Source organism: Camelus bactrianus, chromosome 2 (genome assembly GCF_048773025.1).
Source record: "Camelus bactrianus isolate YW-2024 breed Bactrian camel chromosome 2, ASM4877302v1, whole genome shotgun sequence".
Lineage (NCBI taxonomy): Eukaryota > Metazoa > Chordata > Mammalia > Artiodactyla > Camelidae > Camelus > Camelus bactrianus.
The window spans coordinates 132,245,079-132,271,729 of NC_133540.1; the positions used below are offsets into that span (position 1 = coordinate 132,245,079).

Sequence of the window (26,651 nt, forward strand, 5' to 3'; positions counted from 1 at the left end):
TGTGGAATCCAAAAAAAGAGAAAAAAAGGGCACTGATGAACTCATCTACAAAACAGAAACAGACTCACAGACATAGTAAACAATCATGGTTACTGAGGGAAAGGGTGAGGGAAGGGATAAATTTGGGAGTTTGAGATTTGCAAATGTTAGCCACTATACATAAAAATAGATTAAAAAAACCAAATTTCTTCTGTATAGCACAGGAACTATATTCAATATCTTGTAATAACCTTTAATGAAAAAGAACATGAAAACAAATATATGTGTATATAAATATATATATATATACACATGACTGGGACATTGTGCTGTACACCAGAAATTGACACATTATAACTGATTTTAATTTAAAATAAAAAAAAATGTCATTTGGTGTACATACAGCCCTCTGTCTCAAAAAACTTACACAGCTGTTCCTTGATTTCTAACAGGTGGAACAGTCCTCAGAGCTTTCTGAGATGCACTTCCCGGGTTATAATCCTCAAATTTGGCTCAAATTAAAATTTCTGTTTCTTTCTTAGATTGACTGATTAATTTTTCGTTGACAGGGTCAACAAAAGATCATGGGAGAGTATAAGAATATCTGGAAATCATGGCAGGCTGTGCTCACTTGCTTCAAAACAAAACAAAACAGCTGTCATTTACTGAGCTCTTACCTGCCAGCTTCTGTGCTTTGCAGACCATATCCAATTTAATTTCACTCCTCTCCCAACACGCTCAAACTACGAGGTCGGTAATAATCATTAGCTCCATTTCCTTGGTGATGAAATCAGGGCTCCGAAAGGTTAAAAGCTGCATTAGGAGCTGGAGGTAGGAAACCCTGGAGGTGAACCCGGCTTCCCACATGTACCCCTTGGCTCTGGATTGGGGACCCACCACCCCGGGGTTGGCCTCATTAAACACAAAGAGCATTCTGAGACTCATTTTCAATGTAACGTTTGTTATTTTATTGGAAAAAGCTGGTATTAACATATTTATAATTTTATTCAACAGTTGGATAACCTGTGAGACACCAAAGAAAACAAAAATGCACCTATGAGTTACGGAGTCCAACAAGGGCAGGTCTGTCTACGCTGGTACCGTGTACCCAGCGCCTCCGAGCGCCCAGTCCTCAGCAAGTACTGAAATAGAAACAAAAACCACCGAACAACTTCACAATGACTCTGTGAACGCCCGTACATTCAATAAGAGCAGAAAAGGTAAACAGAGGAAGGAAGCGAAGTCTGTGACTATTTTACTGGTCCTTCTGCCATTGCTAGTTCTGCCCCTCCCCCCACAGCATCTTTTCTCAACACACATGTTATTCACAATATGCTTTGGACACCCTTATTGTCCAGGGATCCAAAGACATGCTTTTTCATCCAAGAAGATCTTTTTCTTTCTTTTCTCTTTTTTTTTTTTTTTTCTTTTTTGGCTTGATATCCAAAGTCTAAAACAGAGCAAGGAACCAGGAACTGTAGTAAGACCTCCTTTCAAATACAGTGGAAGATCTGTACCTTGTAGGAATGGTAAATGTTAAATCTATGATCTGACAGTAACCTCTAGCTGCAAATGTAAATTTCCTCTCAGCATCTGAATCACAAAGGGAAATGGATTGCGCCAAATATCCCAGTAATTGTGTAAGGCCCTCAGAGCTGGATTTTGGCTTCAAATTTCTATACAATTTACCACATTCTTGAACCTCTTTACAAGGGAAAGAAAAAGGAATCCAATCCTGTGATTGTTAATTTTAATTAGAATAGATATGTACATATAATACTGTCCAGGTCACCTGGATTTTACAGTGGTATATAAACAAACATTCTTCATTCACGTTGACTTAAAAAAAAACCAATAAGCCATCTCCTTGTGTAATTATCGTATGGCTGGAAGTGAGTGCACATGCGTTTTGTGTTCTGACACACAAGTATATTGTTATCCGTTGAGAAAAATCTCAGGTTGGGTCTATTTCCTGGGTTAGGTTACATTTTGTTAAAAAAAAAAAAAAAAAGGTGGATTCCGTCAGGCCTCTGCACTCTGTTTTCTGAATCAAAATGCAAGCCACGTGGTTCTGCTACAGTTCCAAGGGCAAAGACAAGGGGGTGTGGCCGGCAAGGGAGCCCCCCCAGAGCCGGAGGAACTGTTCTGGAGACACCACATCCTCCGTGGCCCTCAGGTAAGTGTCCTCTGAGACTGTGAGTCGTTAAAGAAAAGCTATCCTCAAATGGTCATAACATGCAATTTTCTTTTGGAGGCAGTTTAGTGCAGCTGGAAGAGGGCTGGGGTACAGATGTGGGATGGAGATAGGGTGGGGTTCCTCATTACCAAACAGGTGAGGAGCCACCAGGGGTCTCCTCCATTCTCCCCGGGCCCTCGTCATCGTCCCACCTGCTCTGCCTGCTTCACAAGATGAAGAGACGTCTTCAGAACCTTCCAGGCTAGAACGCTGCTTTAACGTGCATCCCCTACGTGGTGGGTTGGACAGCGCCTTGTGGGAGGGAGGGGACGAGATTCCTGACTCCTCCGCTTGGTTGGCGCACGCCTTGGGCCTCAGTTTCTGCATGTGTACAATGGGGATGACGAGTTATTCACCTTTAATCCCTGGCACCTGGCCCAGAGCCTGGCACTCAGCGAGCTGCTGGCATTCATGGAAGAAATGAATGGGCCCCCACTTCACGGGGTCAGGATGAAGATTCAGAAAGATCATGGACGGAGCCAGTAGAGTTCCCACCAGGATGACAGGAGAGCTGGCAGAGCGGCTGCAGGGAGTAGACCATGGACCTGAAGGGCCGGCGCTGCGCAGGGCACGCGGCAGATGCTGGGCGAAGGGTGGTTCAAAGGAGGCTAAGAGACACACACCCACATCCCCACCTCAAGAAACTGTAACCGACCTGGGATAGTGAAAGACATTTACATAACCCCAAAGAGGACTCTGCAGGTGCTCAGCAAGAATTCACGATCCAAAAAGCAAAAAGGTGAGACCCTTAGCTCCGAGACAGTGGAAATTGCTCCATTGATCATCAAAAGAATCCCTGGCTGGCTTGTTTGAGCTTCGTTATCTGTCCCCGGAGCCCTGATCTGGGGCCAGGGAGGCGCGTGACAGAAACAGCTCCCGGGGCTCCCGCGTCCCCAGAAAGGAACCGCTGTGGTGAAGAATGAAAGCGCAGACGTCCAAATCCTAATGCCGTGGGAAAGACTGCGCGCGGTTAAAGCACGGGATGAAAGAGGTGAACTTCAAGGCCGACAGTCGCGTCGGTTTACGATGATTCGTAGCTGTGAATCCTTTTTTTCCTGGTTTTATTAGACAACCCCCAGCAAAGGCGGTCCGGCCTCGGCCTCGGGACGCGGGAGGGGCAGCCCGGCGCCCCCTGGTGGCCGCTCGGCGCGTGGCCGTCGGACGGTCGCGCGGGGACGGCCCCGCGGGGCGCCTAGTGCATGTCCGAGTTCACCTTGTCCTGGAAGATATACAGGTTGTTGGTGGCCGCGATGGCGATGATGTTCTCGGCCGGGTGCCAGGCCGTGTGCAGGATCTTCTTGGTGAAGTCCAAGCTGTCCACGCTGATGTCGTCCCGCCGGCGCTTGCCCCCCACGCACACACGCCGCGGCTTGAGCACCGCGCGGGGCTTGCTGCTCTCCCGCGACGCCTCCAGGGTCACGTCCCGCTTGGTGTTGCGGTCAAACATGCGGAAGAAGTTGTTGTAGGCCCCGGTCATGATGACGCTGGTGGGAGAAGGAGAGGCGTCAGGCGGGGCCACGCAAGAAAGAAGAAATACCCGGGGCTGCAGGGCCATCTCCCCAGGACGGGAGCCCGGGGAGCAGACGGAGCCACGCCTGCCTCCGTCCCCACTTCCTCTGGGCGTCTCCTGTCCTCCCTCATCTCGGCAGCCTCAGCACACAGGCTCAGAGCCAGGGGCCGAGACCCCGTTAATACTCTGCCCCAAACATTATAAAAACATTCTCTTGGACTTCGCCCTTGAGTCCAGGAGCGAGAGCCCTAGACTTTCAATGAGACTAGGCAACACCAGAGCGAGGGCAAAGGGAAGTAAACACAGAAGGCTGCAAACTACACGGAGGGCTATGAACTCCGGGCTGACAAAGGGCGGGCTCCGGAACCAACAAGACCCGCCCTCGGGGCAGGGACCCGGGGCCTCCTGTTTGAGCCCTCGAGTGACTCAAGGAATGTTCTTCGCAAGCCACCGATGTGCCAGTGTTCACAGACCTCCCCCGTCCTGCTAGAGAATTTTATATTTGTCCATGCACCTCCCACCCCTTCCCTCACCTCTCCCAAGGAGAAGGGATTCCTGCTGGACCAGAGAAAGGATGTTAGTCTACATGGTAAGAGCTGGGAGAGAAAGAACACCAGCTCCATGGGCCTGGGCCTAGAGCAGGGGTTTGGGGTTTTGAAGCATCTAGGGGTGGGGCACACAAAATCACTGGGAGGCGGGAATGGCTTCCAGGAAGCAATGCTGAGGGTAAGGAAGGCGTCTTCTCCAATGTTCTGCAGGAGAGGTGGGTACAGACTGGGACGACTCCTCCTCCCTTTGGGGCATGAGCTGTGCTTCCTGAGAGTGTCAATGCTCCGAGACGAGCCATGAGCACCCCTAGGTTTATAAGGGTTACGCACATGAGCTAGGCCTTCCATATCACCCAAGTTACAGGAATAATCCCGTGCAGAGGTGGGGGAGGTGCCCAAAGGCAGGGCTCCAGCTGGCTGGACCAGGAGAAACTGCCCTGCTCGGCACTGGGCTGGGCAGGGTCAGATGCTCAGGGTCCCTGGGTGATGCTGAGTCACAGGCTGAAAATGACACATGTCCTTGTCGTATGTTACCTTCTCACGGGAGAACCTGGGCTGATAAACTGACACCAGGAGAGTACAGTACGTGAGGGCCCAGCCTGTAGCATCTCTGTGGGAGACCACCTCCCCGGGCCACCCGAGAGTGGGCAAGTTGTGATTGGAAGTCACCTGGCACCTCACCTGTGGACCATCTCTTAGTGTTGGTCCCTTCTGGATGGTGACGGCCAAGGTATGGAGTGGGGAGGCCCCTCTGCTGCCTGGTCCCTGAAGCTGCCCAAGGAGAGGGGTCTCCCCAGCGGAGGGTAGAGGGTGGGGTGACATGTGTCTCCTAATGGGGTAAGACAGCACTGTGTCTCCCCTCTCACTGTGAAGTCTGCCCCTCCGAGTTCCGATTCTTCACAGAAAGGACCTTTGACTTGGCTTGAGGCCTCAACAAGTTGGGGCCAGGAACTCCCTTTTGGTTCCAGCCTACAAGCAGCTTCAGGGGCTGCCCGTGCCCAAGCTATGTGGTTCCTGGAGGTGGCCGTGGGCCGATGAGGCCAGCCGTGTGCCAGGGCCCACAGTCTGCAGTGTTAATGTTTGGTGCCACGTCCCCTGACACCCAGACTGCTTTCTCTGACCTTGTATTCAGAGATCGGTGGGTGGGTGGGTGTCGGGAACAATGAGGATGGAAGACCCCCTCTATCAGGCAGCTTTTCTGGGGGCCCAGGCAGCAGGGGGCGAGGCTCACCTGGGCCCCAGCAGAGGGCAGAGGGCACATGCCAACTGGGTGACTGGAGAAGAGTTCCTTAAAGAGGCTGTTTCCAAAGGTTCTGGAAGGTTCTAAGGGAACACAGGGAAAGTGCAGTGCCCTGGGACGGGTACATTTGGAGATTCTGATACCACCCCGAGGCGTGAGGGGTGAGGGGAGGGAGGAATAAATACCCTGCTTCTCTCTTTATTCTCAGACATTCCAGTGTCTCCGGTGGTCAAGCCCAGCCAGAAGCCAGCGGGCACAGAGGCCTGCCGACACAGCCCCTGGGCTCGGCCTCCAGGCACACTCTCTGCGGAGGGGCGGTGGGGCTGGGGTTGGGAGCTGGGGGGCAGGTGGAGACCCCTCCCGGCTCACCTCACAGCACCGATGCCCCTGGGTAAGCGTCCACCTGTGCCTCATCCTCCACACCAGGTGGGGGCTCCTGGGGCAGGTGTGTCTTGGGTGAGTCCCCAGGGCCTGGCCTGGCCTGGCCTCCTAGCAGGGAAGCGGTCCTTGAAGGGAAGACAGCCCCCAGCAGCCAAGCAGCAGCAGAGCGGAGCCCCGGGGCGGGGAAGGAGAGCTCCCGGCACAGGTGAGGATGAGGGAGGGCGCAGTAAAAGCTTTGTAAACCGAAGGGACTGAAGGGCCAGAAGCTTCTCTTACTCACGGCCAGACCTGCAGGTCCAGATGGTACCTGCCCCCAGGAGGTGCTCACTAAGTATCTGCCAAATGAATGAACGAATGAATGCATGCATGCTGTGGAAAGGTCGCACAGTCACAGCCGCCCTTGGAAGTCTTAGAAAAGCGTGAAATGACCTGCCCAGTTATCCCCCTGGACACGGACAGGGGACAGACCAGAGGTGAGTGGAGGGGAGCTATCTGGGGGAGCTCTGTGGGTGGCCCTGGGACAGGAAGGGGGCAGTTAAGTGGTTCTACCTTTTTAAGAGATTTATCTCATCTCTGGAGGTGAAGGGAGAGTGGGTGGAGAATTCTAATGTACTTTCTGGCTCTGCTCTTTTCTATTCTAAAACCTTAATTCGTGTGAATAGACCCGTGTGCTGTAGAGACAATGACATAACACCTGTGTGGAGGTGCGGGGCGGGCGTGAGGAGCCCACCCCGCGATGCTGCGGGGAGTGGGAGGATGCCCTCCGTGTCCCTCCTTCCCAGAGAAGCCCCTCTTGTGTCCCTAGTCGGCTCGTCCGGGGGGAGGCTGGGTTGGCTCTGATGCCCCCTGAATTATGTCCCAACAGTGTGATTCCCCAGAGTGGGCTGAGCCTCAGGATGTCCCAGAACCAGAGCAGACCTGGCGCCTGAAAGTCACTGCAGCCCAAGCCCGGCACCAGTGTGTGTGTGGGGGGGGGGGGGCACTTGCCCCGAGGGATCACCAGCCAGGATGAACTCTGACCTCCCGACTCAGGGCAGCATCCCCGTCAGGCCTGTCTTGTTCAGAGGACAAGAGGGGGGCCTGCCCATGACCCTGCCAGGTACTCCCTGTCACCCCCATGGCTGATGTCCACTGGCGTCAGGCTGGGTCACAGAGAGGGCCCCTGCCAGCATGGCACAGGGACTTACACACAGCAGGTCAGTGTAGATGGAGCCAGGTGGGCCCCTTCATGAGTGAGGGACTCCTGCTTTCGCTCCTTCCACAGCCCTCCCTGATTACCCATGGTGCAGCCCTGGGACACTGGGGGACACTGGGGGACACTGCTGAGGCAGCAGCAGGAGCAGGTGGACTCTGTCTCCCCCAGGGAGAGCTAGGGCTCCCACCCTCCCTCGGCTCCCCCTCCCTGTGCCGGGCTGTGCGGGTAGGGCTCTCACGTTGTCCTGTGTGGTGGTCGCTCTCAGAGCCTGTGCAGGAGAGGGGTAGCCCCGAGGGGCGCAGACCCATCTGGGAGCTTGGAAAATCACACCAGCCCGGCTGGGGGTGGGCACAGCAGCCTGGGGGTGGGGTGAGCTCTGGTTTCCAATCTCACAGGCTGGGGGGGGAATCTGAGAGCCCAAGGGCCAAGGCCTCCCCTCCCTGGGCCCAGAGCAGCTCTACAGACAGAAAAGGCTGAGTCCACCAGCTCAGCCTGGGCCCAGGAGCCGGACAGGGGCCCCGATGCTGGCTGACTGGGGCTGCTAACTGGCCTCACTGTCAAGATGGGGACACAGACCGTTCTCTCTCCACCTGCTTTTCTTGGGCCCAAAGACAAAGACAAAGGCAAAGGCATGCACTCAAGGGCAGGCAGTGTAGATGGGTGTGCCCCAAGGGCAGGCAGTATGGACGGTGCTCAGGTTGGGTCCGCCATCCGGGTCCAGATCTCAGCTCTGCCCCTGACATGCTTCCTAGCTCTCTGGGCAGCTTTCCTGCCTATAAAATGTGGTAACGAAGGACCCCAGCCCTTGGTGAGCATGGATTAGATAACATGGTAAAACACTTGAGAGCAGTGCTGGGCTCAGTAAATCCCGCCTCCTGTGTGTATTAAATGGCAACCGGTGTTTCTGGGTTCTAACCATCCGTGTGGCCTGAAGCCCCACCGGGCCGTCTGTGACAGGGAGCCCCAGACTAGGGAGGGGGCTGGAGGAGAGAGTGGGTGATGGGTTCCCAGAGAGAAAGGCAGCTGGTCCTGGTTCTCTGAGGAACAGCTCGCGGAACCCTGTGGGTGTTTTCACACAACACCCAGGCTTTTCCTGAGCCGTCGGGAAGGGGAGAGTGAGATCTTAAAGTTACTTGCAGCCCATGCAGTGGCCAGTCGTCCTTCCACGTGGGCGCAGGGTCCAGCTGACACCTCCGGGGAGGACGGAGCCCTCTCCCACGCCCGCAGCGAGAGGCGGTCTCTTTCACCTGGGAACGCCAGGTCCCAGCACCCTGCAGACACTGCCAGGACAGAGTGGCCCACTGCTCCCATTCTGAAGTGTTCTCTAACATTCCAGAAGGTTCTTTCAACAGGGAAAAGGGCAGTCCCTGCCCTGGCTGGCATCTAGGCAAGTTGCATCCCCTCTGGCAGCCTCACGTGCCTCATTTGCATGTGGGGATCACGACGCAGGCTGCGCTTGTCCCCTGTCTCTCCTCTTCCTCTGGGGAAAGGTGCTTGCCCCACCCCTGTGGCTCCGGAGGGTCTGTCAATCATGGCGCTCCACCCTGCCCCCCCGCTGGCCAGCTGTGGCCTGCGATAATCATGCCCATGCTGACTGGCCCCAAAGTGAGCATGTGACCCAAACAAAGCCAATCGGATCCTTCCATGAGAATGTTCATAGACCCAGGAGAGGGACTGTGGGCTATTTGGGGTCAGTGTCCCTAACAGCAAGGGGAAGCCATTTGCAGTGGGAGAGGATGAGGCTAATGAGTAAAAAGAAGTAGGGAGGCACAGAGATGGGAGTGGACAGAGAGGGGATGGCCCCAAAGGTCCAGCGTGAGTCCTGGGGCAGCCTTGCCTGCAATTCCTCAGAGCAAGCTTAGGCTTGTCAGATTCCTGCAACTGGAAGACACAAATCCCTTCCTCCCAGGCAGACGAGATCAAGGAGAGCTTCCTAGAGGAGGTGGCATTTAACGTGGGTCTTGGAGGCTCGGCCGGGTTCTTTCAGACAAGACAGACAACAGACCCCTGTGTGCAAATCATTGGGCTATCTGCTGCCAATACGGAGCCATGGCCTTGCCAAGAGCTTCACACACAGGGTCTCATTCTCAAAGCAGCCCCTGAAAGTCATGGTTTATTAGAACCGCTTTCCAGGTGAGCAGACTCAGAGAGGCCTGGAGGCTTGTTAGGGCATGCAGCTGGAGTGCCCCCAGAGCTGCTGCCCTCTCTTCGCCCCCGGGCTGCCCATCTAAGTCTTGTTGGAGTTGGGTAAGGGACGCTGCGAGGGCTGTCAGATATCCACTAGCTCTGTGCTGCCTTCTACACAGCCCGGACCCCGGAAGCTTCCCATGAACATGAGCAGGCCAGGACACGCTGAGCCTGAGGAATTCAAAGGTTTGCTTTGGTCTGCGAGGGTGGGGTCCCTGGAGGACAAAACTTGCTTCTGCCCTTAGCCTCTGAGCTCCTGGAAGGCAGGGACCAGGCTTCATCCTCCTCTGTGAGGTATGCCAGGCTCCTAGGATGCTTTCAATGAAGTGGAAGGAGGTGGTATTCCCTGTGCCTCCCAGAATGTTAATGGCCATTGACTGGACACTCCTGAGGCTCCAAGTGAGGGGTTCAGGATGGGCTGAGCTACAGTCCCACTCCCAGGGGCACCCCAACCAGTGGGGAAGGCAAACAGACGCAAGGTGAACACATGTAATAAATGCAGAGACACAGAAGGAAAACCCAGGAGGCTGGGGTGGAGGGTGGTCAAGGAAGAGAGGATCCCGAGGGCTTCCTGGGGGAGGTGGCCTTGAGTTGAGTCAGTAAAGCAAGGTAACAGCAGGAGTGAGCCAGGTGCAGTGTGGACCGGGTTCCAGGGGGTGGGAACAGAGCGGGTTGTGGAGGGGGGTGGCAGGGACCACCGGGGCTGGGGCAGCTGGCATGTGAAACGCATGGCAGGAAGTGGTGGGTGAGAGGCGGGACAGCTGAGCTCCACGCTGGGCACCTGTCCTCCAGGAAGAACTTGGAGTTCAGTTCAGTTCTCTGGGAGCTCTGCATCTCCTATTCATGGGCGCCCCCTGGTGGTGATGTGGAGGCAAGGCCGACGGTGTTCACCATCAGTAGGGAGCCCAACACAGACACATAGACACAGACACAGACACAGACACATACACACACACACACAGACAGACAGACAGACAGACACACACACACACACACACACACACACACACACACACACACACACACAGTAATACTGGAAGCCCCTTCAGCCAGAAATAAGTCCCTTTTCTGAGATTCTGATAGAACTTCCGTCCCAAGACCGGCTACCCGTGTTCGCCGGGGAACCCCCAGTGTGTCAGCCTGGGCACAGGCCCTGCAGGGAGTGCCTGTGTCCCCCCTGACCCAGCTGTGTCAGCCCAGTCCCAGGCCAGGCCCTCCGTCTGAGTTTCTAAGTGTCCTTCAGTGGAACCTCCCCCCGCACCCCCGTACCCACCATGCTGGCCCCTCTGATGTGATCACTGCCGTGCCCGGAGACCCCAAGGACCAGGTGAGCCCAGGGTGTCGGCAGCAGCTCCAGAAAATCCCCCTCCCTGGGACACAGTGGTTTGGCCCCACTTGGGGCCCCTGGAAAGGCCCCCTCCAGGTCCTGTCTCTGTGGTTCCCGGTCCCCCTCCCCCACCGCCTTCTCTGCCGGTCCCAGCGTGCCTGTGCCCAGAGCCACACAGGGTCACAGCACAGAAGCTCTCACAGGACCAGGGCAGCACCAGCCACACTCAGAACTTGGGGAGAGCCCTGCCTGCCTCTGGCCAGACACGCGTGACTGACGGGGTCCATGGGATGGACACACCCCTGACGGCGGCTGAGTCGAAGGCTGCCGGCTTTCACTCCACCCCTTCTCACCCACCAAACCAGCTCCGACTGTGAAGTGTGGTGGGTGACAATCTGATACACTGGCCAGTGTGGTTTCCATCCCTGCCTGGTCACCTGGGTCCCTGCCCTGGGTCTCCCTGTCCACACCTGCCCTGGGTCTCCCTGTCCACACCTGCCCTGGGTCTTTCCTGTCCACACCTGCCCCGGGCTGAGCCAGGTGATGGGGAAACAGGAACTCACATCAGCCTCAGGGCCATTTCCCAGGTGGGTGGGGCTGTGAGAGTGGCTGCCACTGCAGAAGTCCCCTGGCCCCAGAACGTGCAGGAGCTGTGAGTGGTCCCCAGAGCCCCGCTGGGCCTGAAGCTACAGCATAGTGGCTGGAGGGGGCGTAGACCAGTGGCTAAAGCCCTTTGCCCCTGGGGCTTGGGCACCAGGAGCACCTCTCACCCCTGACAACCTGGGGAAGGGGCTGTGATGAGGGGCCTGAAATTGGCTGAAGATGTCTCCACTACCACTCAGGAGAGGGGGCTCCACGTGGACGCTAGGTGTGGTCTCAGAAGGTGAAGTTTCATTTCTGCACTTGAACTTGAGAGCTGAGAGCTCAAATCTGCTACAAGAAAGGCTGGGCCTCCTTGGAACACCCTGATTCATCAGGCTTGAGAACAGTGAACTCCACGATGCATTCCGCCCAGGTGACCAGCTGGCTCCACTGGGCAGAAAGCCCCTAGTTAGGCAGGATGGGGTCGGCGGTCTGGGGTTACCTGTCACTCCCGTTCCAGGCACATTCAAACTTGTCAAAAATACAGTCGTTCTCATACAGGGAGCAGAGCTTGCTCCGAAGGTAATCGTGGACCTGGTGAGAGAAGCAGACGGGGTGAGTCAAGGAGGGGGTGTTCCCCAACAGTCCTGGCCTCCCTCCATGAGGAGGGGCTCACTGAGCAGGGCTATGCCCTCCCGGGTCTGGATCGCACTCCTGACTCAGCCACGCACGTGGCCAACCCCTGAGCTGTGGCCAGAGAGGGGACAGTCACAGTGACAAAGGGAACAACATCAGAGAGGACCAAATCCTGGCTCTGCCCCTCCCTGGCTGTGTGATCCTGGACAAGTGACTTCACCTCTCTGAGCCTTGGCTTCTTGGCTTCACCTTCTTAGGGTGAAAAGAGGGCAGACCTCATGGGCTGTTCTGGGACCACCGGTAGGAGACCGCTTGGTGCAGGGTCATGCCTTCTGGGGACCATCGTCACCAGGAGCATGATGGTGACCATCATGGAGAAAAGAGGAAGGAGAATTCAGTCATCTTAATGATCTCGGCAGATGCCACCTGTCCTGTTTTATGAGACACTGAAGCTCAGAGAAGTTAAGCAACTGCCCCAAACTCACACAGCTTGCAAGTGGAAGACCAGCACCCTCTCCCAGGGTGACCTGACACCGCAGGAGAGACAGTAGTGCCCTATGACTGGCGGCCACAGCCTGTAGCCCGATCCCACCAGCTCTGTGCCTGGAGGGCTCCCGGGTGCTGGCTCTCTGCAGGGACGCGGCCCCGCCCTCTGCGTGGGGGAAGGGGCCAGCGAATGGGTAACATGAAGCCTGAACTCCTGGCTCTGCCCTTACTGCGTGACCCAGGAGAGTCACATAGCCACTATGAGCCTCAGGTTTCCCATTAGAAAAGAGGGTCATGAGCCTCCTCCCCTGGAGAAGAGTGTGAGTGTTCGAGGAGACGAACTTTGGGCAGAGCATCCTGTAGGTATTTGCGGCCCTGATTAGCTCAGAGGGAGGGAGAGAAAGAAATGTGCACCCCTGCTGGGCAGCGGCACTGGCCCACAAACCAAAGATCAAGTATAGGGAGGGCAGGGGAAGGAAAAGGAGGCTTGCATCCTTTTCTGTCTCAGAACCTCTTATTCATCTTGAAAAACCCAGCTCCGGGCAGCCTCCCCCTTTCAGATAGGTGCCCCCACCCCCGGGAGACCAGCCCCACGGTCTCCCTGGTGAGTCTCCTGGCCTGCGGCCACACCAGGCTCTGGTCCACTGTGCTCCTGTTGTCTGGGACCCTTGAGGGTGAGGCCGCAGCTCCTCCTTCCCTCTGAGCCCAAGGTCTAGCCCGGTACAGAGCGCCTGCCCAGTGTGTGCAATGACCAAGATGAAAGGGGATGACTTGGTCATCCCAGGCGCCTGACTTCATTCCCTGAACAGACTGTAGGATGCTCGTGTTCAGCCCTCCAGGTCTGCATTTGTGTGAGTGCTCTTTGCATCATCACGACAGCCTCACGGATGCACTGGTCCTAACACATGTGCTGTTCTCTCTCCTATATACAGAGTGCCTCCCGCCCGCTGGTGGCTGGGTAGGGAAGAGGGTGAGCTCTGCAGTAATAAAGACCAATCTAGTCGGCCGCCTGCTACTCTACCATCATTTAAATCAGATACACCATTTAACTCAATTTTCACCAAATAAAATGGGAGAGGGAGAACACAGGTCCCACCTCCCAGGGCAGCTGGGAGGCTTAGAAGATGAAAAGTGTGCCAAGGACTTAAATCAATACTGCACATGCTGAGGGCTGGATCACTCAACCCCCCTGCCTACCCCTTTCTCTCCTGCCTCCATCAGCCGCAGAGGCTATAAACTATTCATTTTCTCAGTCTGGTCATGGACTCATTCTAGCCAATGAGTTGTAAGAAGTCTTCTGAGGAGTGTTCTGGGAAAGCTTTTGTGCTCCTGATAAAACATATAATAGATCTAACTGGCCCACATTTTCTCTAATTTTCTGCCTGGAATGTAGGCATACTTCCTGGAGGTATGGCAGCCATTTTTCCATCATGAGGTAACACACATGAAGGTAGAAAACCAACACACAAATAACTGTGAACTAGATGACAGAAGTAGCTGTTGAGATACTGAGCAGGTCACGGAGCCACTCACTGTTCCTGGATACTCTCCTCCAAGCTTGTGAAGGAAGAAAATCCCCTATCTGTTCAGTACTGCAAGTCAGCTAAACACAATCCTGCTATGCACAATTTCTAGCACATAATAGCTAAAATATGTTAGCTATTATGTTTGTTTTATGTAACTTATTATTTTAGAATTGACAGATTTGGGCTTCGTCCTGCAGAGCAGTGATTCTCCCCCTTTACTGGGTCCTCTTGTGCTTTGGGACTCTGAAGACTCTGGACTCTCTCCCCACAAAATACCCATATTAAACATTGCCCCTTGTTTCAGGATCCATGGTCCTTTGCTGACTATAGGAACATGAAAGGCTGAACGGCTAAAGGGGCTGGAAACAGTAACGCCCTGCGGCAAGCCCTGGAAGGATGCTGGGAATGGTCAGTCCCACAGGCCTGAGCAGGCATGACGTCACTCCTGCCCCAGTCTCTGGCCTCTGCCCTTCCTGAGAGTCAGAAGAGAGGCTGGTCCCTCCTTGGGGTGTCAGTGGGAGCACGGGGCCTGCTTGGGTTAGAAGTGGAGGAAACACTTGCGGCTCCCAAAGAGGCCTGCTCACGAATCCATCCTGAGGAAGGAGTAGGAGCTGGGGGGCGGGAGAACACACCAGCACCGCGGGGATGTCCTTGTGGGCACTGGCTGCCAGGAGCACGTGTGTCCCAGGTCAGACTCTGAGCACCCGGTCCTTCCCGCTCAGCTCTGCGCCCCTTCTCAGTGGGCCCCCTTCTGCCTCCCCGGACACCCCCTGCCCCAGGCCTGGGCAGAGAAGGGAAGCGGGGTGAGGGGGCTGCAGGGCTTCCACTGGGCTCTGAGTCTGTCACCGCTCAGCCCTGAGGCCGCTCCTGCACACCCTAACCTCTCAGTGCCCTCAGTCCCCTTTCTGCCAAGTGGGACCCACGGCACGCCCCGCACCGGGGCAATAAGGAATAGAGGTGACAGATGTGTGTGGCTGGCACCCCGTGTGCGCCCAAGCAGCTGGTGACACTGTGAGGCTTTGGCTGGGGCTTCCGGTGGGGCGTTTCCCCACTCACATCTCCATGATCAAATCCTACTCATCCTACAAGGTCCAGCGCAAATATTGCCTCCTCCAAGAACCCTCCCAGGATTTCCCCAGCTAGAGACATAACTGGACAGTTTTAAAGCACTTTAAAGATGGTCGCACCTTTCTTTCAAGTCCGTGCCTTATTTTAACTTCACATGCACTTTGTTTTCTAGTCTCTAATATAGCTGGATGTATCATAACAACAACAACACAATGACTGTCCGGGAAGGTGTCCCATGTGTCAGCCTATATGCCTGGCTTCAAAAGCCCGGGCTGAGGAGTGTGAACGTAACAGGCCCCCGTCTCGCCCCCGCACGCACTGTCTAAGGTGCTCCCTGGGAGAGGGCAGCGCTTCGCCCGCCTTAATGGTGGGACTGCAGACACTGGCTCCCGGAGGGACACCATCATCTGCACCCTACAGCTGAGCCCAGCACGATGTTCATCTTTGTCCCCGGGGCCCTGGACTGCAGGGCAATTTAGCCCTGCCTTTGGCAGGAGCCAACAGATGACACAGGTTCCCGGGAGGCAGAGCCAAGCAGGCACCCCGCCCTCAGCTGAGCTACACGGCCGGGGCTGCGCTGCTTGATTGCCCAAACCTCAGTGTCTTCACGTGCAAAACGGGCCTGTGAGAGCCACCCTCCATGTGAATTCGCGACGCAAGAAAGGGCGGCTGGGGGTCTTGCGCTGGCAGAGGGGCTCTGAGGCTTTCCAGACCGCAGCGCCCACCTGATAGGTCTCGATCGGGCGCGCCTCCATGTTCAGGTCCCAGACCTTGACCGTGAGGTAATCCCGGGTGAGCATGTGCCGGCCGCTGTGGCTGAACTTCACGTCCGACACAGAGGAAATGATTTCTGAGAAGAAGGAGCGGTTGCTGGGGTCCTCCGGCTCTTCAAATACTGCGGAGACAGAAACAACCATGTCACTGGGCCAAACCCACCCATGGGGTCCGAACCATAGGTGAGTCTGCTTCCACCTTGGGCTCACATGGTGGGTCATTCATTCATTCATCAAACCTATAACTAAATACAGGTCAGACACCAGCCCAAATGGCTCCTCCAAAGAGAGAGGAATCATGTTCCTTGGAACAACGTTTCTGAGCCTTTACTCTGAGCCAGATTCTATGCTGAGCCCCTTCCTGTGCATGACCTCATCTAATCTCCCAGTAAAAATGTCAGGTTTGTACCACTATTATTCCCATTTTATAGCCAAGAAAATCGAGGCGTGGATGGCTAAAAGCCATGCCTGAGGTCTCAGAGCTGGAAGTGGCGGAGCTGGGATCTGAACCCACAGCTGCTCTCAAAGTGCTGCGCTCTACTGCCACCTGCTGGCGATTCTGGACACCAGTACTGTGAGCTGTCCCGGCATCCTCGAATGTGCTGGACTCCACCCTGGACTAGGCTGGGCACCGTTTGTGGCTCTAACTGGCCGCGGGGCCTCTGTTCACAGTGTCCTGGGCACTCACGGTAGAGCCCTGCGTGTAGGTACATTCTTTACAGCTGCCACTGGGTTGTAGCAAAGTCCAGTCTCTCCGCCACAGACGCAGCTCCAGCCCTGTCTGCTGCCTGCCACCCACCTGCTGTTATCTGAGACCAGTTGCTCCACACAGGGAGTTGCTTTCCCGGCCTCTGAAGACAACAGCTCACTGCCCCTGCTGGAGATCCCAGTCTGGGACATAGTGGGCAGTGAGCGGCTCCCCGGGCAGCGTCCCCTTCCACCTGCCCCCTCCCCAAACCAGGCCTTCCTGACACACGGAGGTGGCCATGCAGCAGGACTTCCAAGCTCATGTCTGTTGCTGTCTGTCCCACAGTCTGCTCACCAACACCCTTACTGGCAAATCAAATCCTGCAGTGGTCCTGGTGCTGGAGCCTGGTGGAAACAAAGGTCCCTGCTGACCAAGCGTTAGGACTTGGGCTGCGGACAGGCCTAGGGCTCAAGGAAGAGGATGGGGTGGTGGGTTGGCAGCCATTTATAGCCAGTCTCGAGGGATTTAGATATTTGGCACCCCGTCCAGCTTCCCCATGGGAACCGGCCAAGTGGCTGCCCTCCTGCTGGCCTGTTTCCAGCCAATGAAATACTACTCAGTGATGAAAAAGAATAAAATAATGCCATTTGCAGCAACATGGATGGACCTAGAGATCGTCATTCTAAGTGAAGTCAGCCAGAAAAAGAAAGAAAAATACCATATGCTATCATTCATATGTGGAATCTGAAAAAAAAGAAAAAAGAAAAAAGAGGACACTAATGAACTGAACTGCAAAAGAAACAGGCTCACAGACATAGTAAACAATCTTGTGGCTACCCAGGAAAGGGGGTGGGAAGGGGTAAATTTGGGAATTTGAGATTTGCAAATGATAACCACTATATATAAAAATAGACAACCCCTCTCCAAATTTCTTCTGTATAGCACAGGGAAATATATTCAATATCTTACAATAACCTTTAATGAAAAAGAGTATGAAAACGAATATATGTCTGTATATGCATGACTGAGACGTTGTGCTGTGCACCAGAGACTGACACATTGTAACTGACTGCACTTCAATAAACAACAACAACACAGGAAAGCAGAGCTGATCACACGGCCCCAGAGGCTCACAGGAGTGTCCTTCCTACTGGCCCCTCCTGGTCACAAAGTCCCACATCCCACTTCCCAGGTCTGTCCCAGGCCCTGACCGCCCCCATCTGGGAACCTGTTCTCCCTCTTGTCCAAGGAAGACACTTGCTACTGTCTTTCCCAGAAATACAACTCCTGTTCAGCCCACCTCTGCAGGGTGTCTGGAAACATTTTATGCCATCGGATGCTCCCGTGTGCCACTGCCTGCATGCAGTCATTCATTCTCTCAGTTAACCAGCCTGTACTGAGCGCCCACCATAAGCCGGACACTGTTTGAGGCCCTGGGATGCTACAGTGAGCCACACAACACTCCACCCTCCAGGAGCCCACAGTCTCCTCCCAGAGGCACACAATAAAACTCAGTGACCTGTGATGCCGTAAGGCAGTGGTGAGCACTGGAAGGAACGATAAAGCAAGGGAGGAGACAGAGAGAAGGGGGCTGATGATTTGGATGGATGGGGTCTCTGTGGGAGAGAACATGTGAGCAGGGATGTGAATGAAGTGAGACACCAGGGAGGAGGACTCCAGGCAGAAACCATAGCACGTGCAAAGGTCCTGAGACGGGGGGAGCTATAGCCAGAGAAAGGCGTGAGCAAGAGGCCGTAAGCCAAGGGAAGAGTGTCATCTCATAGGCAATGGGGAGCCACAGAAGGGCTTGAAGAGGCGGGGGTCGGGGGATGGCAAGCTGTGGGTCTCTCCGGGATTCCCCTCCCAGCGGTGGCAAGGAGACCTCCTGGTGGTTTTAGCCTTGAAAACCTCTAATTTCTGATTGGTCATCTCACATAATCGTGCTTTGCACTCTGGTAATAGTAATTACACTGACATCTTTGTTTCTGCTGGTCTAAATAGTCCTAATTAAGCCAAAAATTAAATCAATGACATTCCCCTCTTCTCCCAGATGCCTGGAGTAAAGAAAAAAAATTCAATACTTGATTTCTTACTTAAATTAAAGTGATGAGATGCTGTGTCGTCTTTAAATGAACAAGGGTCTAAATCAAGTATTTGGAAGAAATGGGGCAGAGAGTTTGACAGCAGAGTGACCCCAAACTCTCAGCAGGGACCTGGTGGCCCCAGCATTGCCCCAGGTGGGAACCCTCTCTTGATTGAACTAGCATCTCTGTCACGAGGTGTCAGACAGAAGGTAAGATATAAAAGTGTAAGTGGGGGGGTCTGTCTCTCGCACCCTGACTTTGTACCCCTCGCATCTCCGTGGTGGTTTCCTCCAGCCTCCACCGAAACCACTAGGGCTGGTCCAGCTCAGTCCGCCCCTGCACCCTGCAGAGCTCCTGGCCTCCTTGTGGCGGCAGGTAGGTGGATGGGACCACAAGCATAAAGGGACACCTGCGCCAGGTGCCACAGACCCCTGGGCTGTGTCTTCTGCCAGCTGTAAGGAGCAGGAAACCACAGGCTTACAGGCTGAGAGGATGAGCTAACCACTGAGAACAGAAGCAGCGAACAGCCCCCTCGGCCTCAGTGCTGACTGATGATCCTTGGGCGTTTCTGATGTTTTTCTTTTTAAGCCCAAAAGCACCAGAACTGAAGAGGATCAGTGGGAAGAGACATTAACAAGCCTGAAACATTTACACCTAGAAGATCTCAGTTTTCAAACATTTCTGTGAAATTGCTGATACAAGTATTTTTTTTTAATCAAAAGATTGCAGAATCTTCTATTTCATATCAGTCCCTTCCCACCTCTCCCCCCACTGCACACACACCTCATCCCCAGGGCATTTGTAAGAGATAAGGGTGGGGGGGGGTCTCACTGCAAACTGATAGAATCACTAAGGACATTTCACAGTAATTATTGCTGCCAAGAGTTTAAAGAGTCGCGACTCAGAGCCCCTGTCACCCGCACTGGGCTCCATCCCACCTCTCTCCCTGCCCTAATTATCTTAAAGTTGGAGGGCTCTGAATCAGCAGAAATCTCCGTCCTATCTCAGTTTTTAAAACCTGAAGTACAGTCAGTTTACAATGTTGTGTTAATTTTTGGTGTACTCCATAGTGATTCAGTTATATATATATTTATTCTTTTTTATACTCTTTTTCATTATAGGTTAGTACAAGCTATTGAATATGGTTCCCTGTGCTATATATGAGGACCTTGTTGTTTATCTATTTCATATGGTCCTATCTCTTTTTAAAAATTAAAAAAAATTTTTAAATTGAAGTATAGTCAGTAAACAATGTTGTGTCAACTTCTGGTGCACAGCGTCATGTTTCAGTCAGACATGTACACACATGTATTCCTTTTCATATTCTTTTTCACTATAGGCTACTATAAGATATTGAATATAGTTCCCTGTGTTCTACAGTATAAACTTGTTGTTTATCTATTTTATATATATTAGTTAGTATCTGCAAATCTCAAACTCCCAATTTATCCCTTCCCACCTCCTTTCCCCTCTGGTAGCTATAAGTTTTCTATGTCTGTGAGTCTGTTTCTGTTTTGTAAATAAGTTCATTTGTGTCTTTTTTTAATGGTCCTATCTCTTTCTAATGATTTTGCATAATTAAGGCTCTTGCAGCCCTAGCTGGTTCCCTGACAAGCACATCTTCCTTTCTGGGTGTCTCACGGTGTTGTTGCATCACTCACAGGGGCAGGGTGGGGAGCCCCTTCCCTGCCATGCTCGCCAGCGTGAAGTGAAGGGTCCCGGGGAGGCTCTGAAGCACCTGTGATCTGAGGAAATAGAAATGAAGCCTCAGGTGGGGCCAGCCTTCCTCTCCAGCCTCACGCACAACGCTGATGCGTCCCTCTTCTGCTTAAAGTCCTCCATGGCTCCCAGTGCCCAAGGATCAAGGTTCTATCTCCTCTAGGTAGCTGACAAGCTCCTTCCTAATTGGGCTGCAGCCAGTCTGCTGCCCCAGCCTCACATGCCCAAATTCCCCTCCTGCAGCCACATTCCAATGCCTTTTCCCAGGGTCCCAGGGTCCAGAGCCTCAGATGGGGTGAGACAAGCAAGACCCCCAGGGGACCTTATTGAACAACTAACTCTCAGGGTCCATCGTGCCTTAGGCATCTCTCTCACCTCATCCTAGTCCTTGCCCTGCCATGTACCAAGCAGTAGAGCAGAACAAAGCGCCGTGTGACCTCAGGTAAGCCCCTGAACCTCTCTGAGCCCAAATTCCCTCATCCGGAGAACCAGCAGGATGTGACTCCCAGAGGTAACACCTGGAAGCACCTGTTCTGTGAGGGACTTGAGTAGATGCTCCATAAAACTGTGTAGCTGTTTTTATATTTATTTTTTCACATTGTTTTCTCTCCCTGAAACTTCCTTTCCCATTTTTTGCCCCTATCTTTCCTATCAACTCCTACACATCCTTCAGAACCCCAGCTCAAATGTCTTGTTCTTTGTGCTTCTTGTCCAGATGCCTTCCAAAGAAAGTAAATGCTCACACTTGCTTATCAAAGAGCCCCAGGGTACCCTCTTATAAGTCATTGGTGAAGATGCATGGTCACCTCATGGGGCTGTGAGCTCCTGGAGCAGGGGGTCCTGTCTCTGTCATGGGTCATCTTGGCATCCCTGCCCAGCCTGGAGCCAGGCTCAGAGCTCAGACTCACTCACAGAGTGGACAGAACCTCCAGGTGCTGCCTGCCCATGTGGTCTCTTCCCTTTCCAGACAAATTTCTCCCTCCACCTGATATGATTCCACTTAAGTATCCAGGCCCAGCAGTGAAGCTTGTATCTGCTGGAAGTGGCCTCTGAGGGCCTGTGGCTCTTGCTTGGTGTCACTCTGAGTGGCACCTGCTACATACCACTCTTGTTGTCAAAATGGTGGATGGTCTTCTCCGGGAATGGGTGGGGAGGTGGGGGTTAAACTGAGCAGGCAGAAATTATCAGATGGGTCTGGGGTGATGGGAGGTTCAGGGTTAGACGGAAGAATTGCACTGGCTTCAGCCACACAATCAGGACACAGTGCAGTTGGTCTCAGTGAGACCGCGGAGAGGATCACAGACATACGGAGGTGGCGCTGCAGGTCCACGGAGGCGGAGAGCACAGGAGGAGACAGGCTCGAGGAGTAGGTGGGTACTGCCTGGTCCTTGCTCTTGGTTGCCTTGGCAACGGGTCCCTCCTCTGCTCTGATGTGTGAGAACATCCACGTGAATGAGGACACATGTGTCCAGGCCAGTCCCGCCTCGGGCGCCAGGAGGAACTGGGGTCGGGGGGCATCCATGCAGCAGCAGGAGAAGCAGCGGGGTTGTGGATCACAGGGGACCCCTGGGTTCCCGGCACCTGTCACTCCCCATGATGCCACTGTTGGGGGGGTGTCTCCTACGAGGCTGCCTTCCCGCCCCTGACCCCCTGCTCCCCCTGCCACTGGAACAGCTGAGACTGTGCAGAGGGGGCAGGGACAGTGAGTGACTCATTACAAGGCAAGGCGGTGGGCACAGAGAACACTCACCGATGGCAGGTTGACAACGGTCACTCTCTGCTTATAACTGTCTCCTGCTCAGCACCATGTGACGGACCCCACTGGACAAAATAAAATCCATCCAACCTGTGGCCCCTGGCCCTGCATGATCTGCCCCCAACTTCTCTGTCTTTGCACCCCACAGCTGTCCCATCACCCCACCTGCAGCCCTCTTCCCCCTGCCCCTTCTCATCCCAGACTCACTCTTTTTTATTCTTCAGGGTGCAGCGATGTCTCCTGTGACCCCCTTAATTAAAACCACCTGCATCGGGGCAGCTGCGAAGGCTGCAGAAACGTCCCCGTTGTAGAGCTCCCTCTTACTCAGGAGTCTGCTTGCTCCGTGAAGGCCGGCGCCCCCTCTCCGCACGAAGCCTGGGGCCATCCCTCACCCCCTCTCCCACCCTCCGTGCAGCCGTGGGCAAAGCCGACCTTCCATGCGGGTGCTGCGGATGCCCGGCTTCACTCCCTTCACTGACCACGCCCACCCTGCTCTGGGCATCAGCCCCCTTCACTGGGGTTACGGTGATCTCCCAGCTGGCCCCCACATCCACCCTCACCCCACAGATTATTCACCACTCAGTGGGCGGAAGGATCCTGTTAAAACACAGCCTGGTCAAAGCCCCCAGTGGTTCCTGTCCTTTCTGAGTAAACCCAGAGCCCCAGCCCCGGTTGGTAAGGCCCTCTTGATTCGGACCCTCTTCTCTCCACGCACATCTGACCTCACCTCCCACCTTCCCCGACACTGCTCCTGCTGCACTGGCCTCAGGATCCAGCTGCAGGGCCTTTGCACCGGCCGTGCCCTCTGCTGCGGACTTTAGCCTGACTCTGCCCCCAGCTATCTGGAGCCTCCGCAACAGAGGGGGACAGGGTCTGGTCTTTCTACCCCAGATCCATTACCAGGGGTGAGTCCTGGGAGTCTATCCCACCCAGCTCCTTTAAATGAACTTGGCTCACCCACAATCCCCCCAAGAGTTCTTGGTTCTCGAGGCTTCTGTGAAGATTAAGTTAGAAAGCACAGGCTGATAGGCATGAGATTACTGGAGCCTCTATCTTGGCTCTACTTAGCTGTGTGACCTTGAGAAAGGTGTCCTCACTTCTCTGTGCCTCCATATGATAAGCCAGGTCCCCAAAGATGTCCACATCCTAATTCCTGGAGCCTGTACATATGGTACCTTACACGACAAAAGACTTCGCAGATGTGAAGTGAGTAAGGTAAGAGTCTCGAGCTGCAGAGATTACCCTGGATTCTCTGGATGGGCCCACTGTTATCACAGGACAGACGTAGGGAGGTCAAAGGCAGAAGAAGAGATGGGATGATGGAAGCAGGGGTTGGAGTGATGCATTTTGAAGACGGAAGGGGCCACGAGCCGAGGATTGTAGGTGGCCTCTAGAAGCCAGAGAAGACAAGGAAACACAAGGAATGAAGCCCTGGCGACGCCTGAATTTTAGACCTCTGACAGCTAGAATTGTAAACAAATATATTTGTGTTGTTTAAGCCCCCAAGTTTGTGGAAATTGTACAGCAACCACTGGAAACCAACACACTCAGTTTCCTCACCTGCAAAATGAATAATCAAGTACCTCCATCCTAGGCTCCATCCTAGGGCAGCTCAGAGGATTAACTGAGAAGGAAACTCAAGAGCAGCACCTGGCGTGGTGCGAACACTTGACCAGTGTTAACTGCGGCTACCGCTTCCCCCAGCCCCAGGCTGGCACGTAGCGGGGGCCCACCAGGGGGAGCGACTGTCTTCACCATCTCTTCTAAGAAATTGCTCTGCTCTTGCACGTCCCTTCAGTTAAAAGCAGAAATAACTGTTTACTTGGAAGATTTCAGCACAGCTGTTTCCATGGTTACCCTGTCATAATGACTAACAGACAAAAGACCTGGATTTCTACTGCTTTGGAGAAAGACAGGACGCTGTGGGCTGGGCAGCAGCCGCCCTGTGATCTGCAGCTCTGCCGCTGACGGGGAGGGGCTGGGCAGCCACCGCACTTCTCTGGACCTCGGCTTCCTCATCTGTCCGACAGCAGAAGTCAGCACCTGACCCCAGACACCCTGGATTCAGTGGACAGAAAACCACGGTCTAACCTGCCGCTTGGGGAAAGGAGGTGGTGACCATGCATCTCTAGGGGTGTCGCGGTCCGCTACCCCCTCCCTGAGTTCTGCGTCACAGCTGGATAAATGGGGAGAAGCAAGACATAAAGAACAGGTTCCAACCTCCAAGTCTCCTTAAAGAAAAGAAATCTAGCTCGAATAACCACCACTTGTTGTGATTAAAAACAAGACCAGTGACACCCTAGTGGACACTTGTCTGTGTGCTCAGCTTCTCGTGAGGCCTTGGAACAAACGTGATCTGGAGAGAGCGCACAGCGAGGCAGGTATTCCTCCTTACTACGTAGTCACGGCGAGTTACATGAGGAAAAAAAGGCACTTCAAAGGCACAAAGACAGGTCAGCAATCCTCTCACTGGCATGAATGAGAAAGTTCCTGTTTCAAATACTGAGTTTGAGAATGAAAAAAAAAATCCTAGAAAAATTTAAAATATAACCTTTTTAACACAACAGTAACTCCAACAGCCAACCTATATAAACCAATAATTGAAAAAGATTTAGCAAGTGAGTTTTACTGAGACTTCAAGGAGTAAACACATTATACTGTTCCAGGAAAAGAAAGAGAGAGAAAGCTCATTTTACAAGACAACAATAATCTTAACAAAACTGGGCAAAGTGTGTAGGCAAAGAAAATTTAAGGCCAACTTCATCTGTGAGCATTTATGCAAAAAGCATAAATTTTTGCAAAAAGCCCACGGTGGTCAGAAGGTGCGAAGCCCCTCTCCTCACACCTCAGCCCCGCCCAAGCCTTCTGGAACCTCAGTGGGATCTGGGAAGAGACGGAATCCACGTGGCCCCAGGTGCTCACTGCAGCCCCGGGCGCGGGGGCGACAAATTCAGCGGAGTTGAGTCATCGAAAGACAGTTACAGCTCTTGCACTTGAGCTTGTGGGCGGAGTCACACCCAGCTCGCCACCACCAGGCGTATGACAGTGACGTTCCCGGAATCCGTGCGTGTGCTGGGCTCGGGACACAGTGGCAGCCCGCGTGGGCGGCTGCTCGTTCAGACCCCTGGGGAGCCAGCTGACAGTCACAAACGCCAAGAGGGGCTCTGATTCCCACCTCCAGCCCACGAAGGACGTCATTCAAACAGCGTGGGGGGCACAGTGCCACCTCTAGTCTCTCTAAATCCTGTCCTTCCCGCACACACACTCAGGGACAGTTTCCGGGCATATTTCTCTCCATGTTTTTCATTCTCATTCTTTTGGTGAAGTAGTCACTGCCTTGCTTTTCCCCCCACGGCATCTTCCAGCATAATCATTTCCCCGTGTCACTAAAAACCTCCTAAGCCAGTATTTTAAATGTCTGAACAACAGCCCATTACACAGACATCCTCGTCCGGCCGCCCTGGTGCACCCTCATGTCTGAGACTCTGCCCCTGCAGTCTCCCCTTTCTAGAAGGTTCCTCCCCCAGAGCTCTGCATGGCGCACCCCCTCAGAGAGACTGTTCCCCTGTCACCTCCTCAGTGAGGTGCCCTTCCCTGCTCTCGGCTTTTTTGGTGGCTGTTTATACCACTCAGCGCCTCTCGGCATCACAGCACCTAGTTAGGAGTTGACCACCGATCGGTCCCTCCTGCACCTCGGTACCAGGAGCAGGGCTGGGGGCGCAGCAGGGGCAGACCCTGCCTGGGCGGTGGCGGTTGCGTGTGACACGTGGCGTGCCCTGGTGGCCCAACTCTGCCCAGAGAGGGAGCTCTGCTCTCCCCGCCCTGAGTGCAGACAGCTCAGCCCTCAGGGGAAGGCTCGGCGCCCAGGGAGAAGGCGTTCCCAGGGCTCCCCTGGAGAGGCCCTGGGGCTCGTGGACGAGCACAAACCCAGACAGCGGCTGTCCTGCCCAGCTGTGGGCGTGAGGAAGGCCGGGAAAATGTCTGTAGATGTGGACAAGCCCAGAGGTGGACAGTGGGGTGAATGAAGAAGGGACAGAACTTGGCCAAGGAGGGAGGAGGAGGGGTCTGAGCACCTGGGGGCTTGTGCGTCCCGCCTGCTCTGGCTGCCCAGGGAAAGCAGGCTGGGGCCTGGGCAGGGGAGAGAGCGACCCAGGCCCGCCCAGTGGCCTTCTGGCTCCTTCACCAAAACTCTGATAATGCCCCCACAGGTGCCGACTGGTCACTACTCATTCATTCATTCATTCATTCATTCAACAAGTGTGTATTTCCAGACACTACTGTAGGTACTGAGGTAGATACAGATGTGGACCCAAGTCCCTGCCCTTCTGGCTGGGGCCACATCTGTTCCTGTCCCCCTGCTATTCCCACAAGGTCATCCAGGGAGGATGCTGTGGCCTGATCCTCTGCCTTCAGGTGCCTCTGGGGAGCGCCGTGTTAGTGAGCCACCACTGGCACAGCCCAGCCCCGGGGGTGAGGAGCACCAGCCAGGCTGCCCCAGAGTCCCAGGTTCAAGTCCTGCTCTGCCACTCTTCAGTGTGGGTGACCTTGGGCCCATCCCTGGAGCCTCAGTTTCCCTTTTGGTTGCAAGACTCCCTGGGAGCTTGTATGATGTTGAATGGGATGATACAGGCAGAGAGCCGGGTGCCTGGCTCAGGTGTCCAGGTGAGCTGCCGTGTGTGGTGGTGGCTGTCATATTAGGTTCCCTCGGTCCTTGTTTAGCCCCACATCTC

The 26,651-nt window shown here is 54.3% G+C and overlaps 1 protein-coding gene across 2 annotated transcripts in view; it reads right to left on the reverse strand.

Moving 5' to 3' along the window:
• Positions 1-1,281: 1,281 nt before the first annotated feature.
• PPP2R2C (protein phosphatase 2 regulatory subunit Bgamma) overlaps positions 1,282-26,651 on the reverse strand; it is a 131,131-nt gene continuing 105,761 nt past the window's right edge. For both annotated transcript variants that reach the window (XM_045508734.2, XM_074350640.1), the window contains exons 7-9: positions 15,627-15,796; positions 11,688-11,779; positions 1,282-3,699 (exon numbers count right to left, since the gene is read on the reverse strand). In XM_045508734.2, the coding sequence (XP_045364690.2) occupies positions 3,408-3,699; positions 11,688-11,779; positions 15,627-15,796 (554 nt within the window). In that variant the 3' untranslated portion in view covers positions 1,282-3,407. The remainder of the gene's footprint in view (positions 3,700-11,687; positions 11,780-15,626; positions 15,797-26,651) is intronic.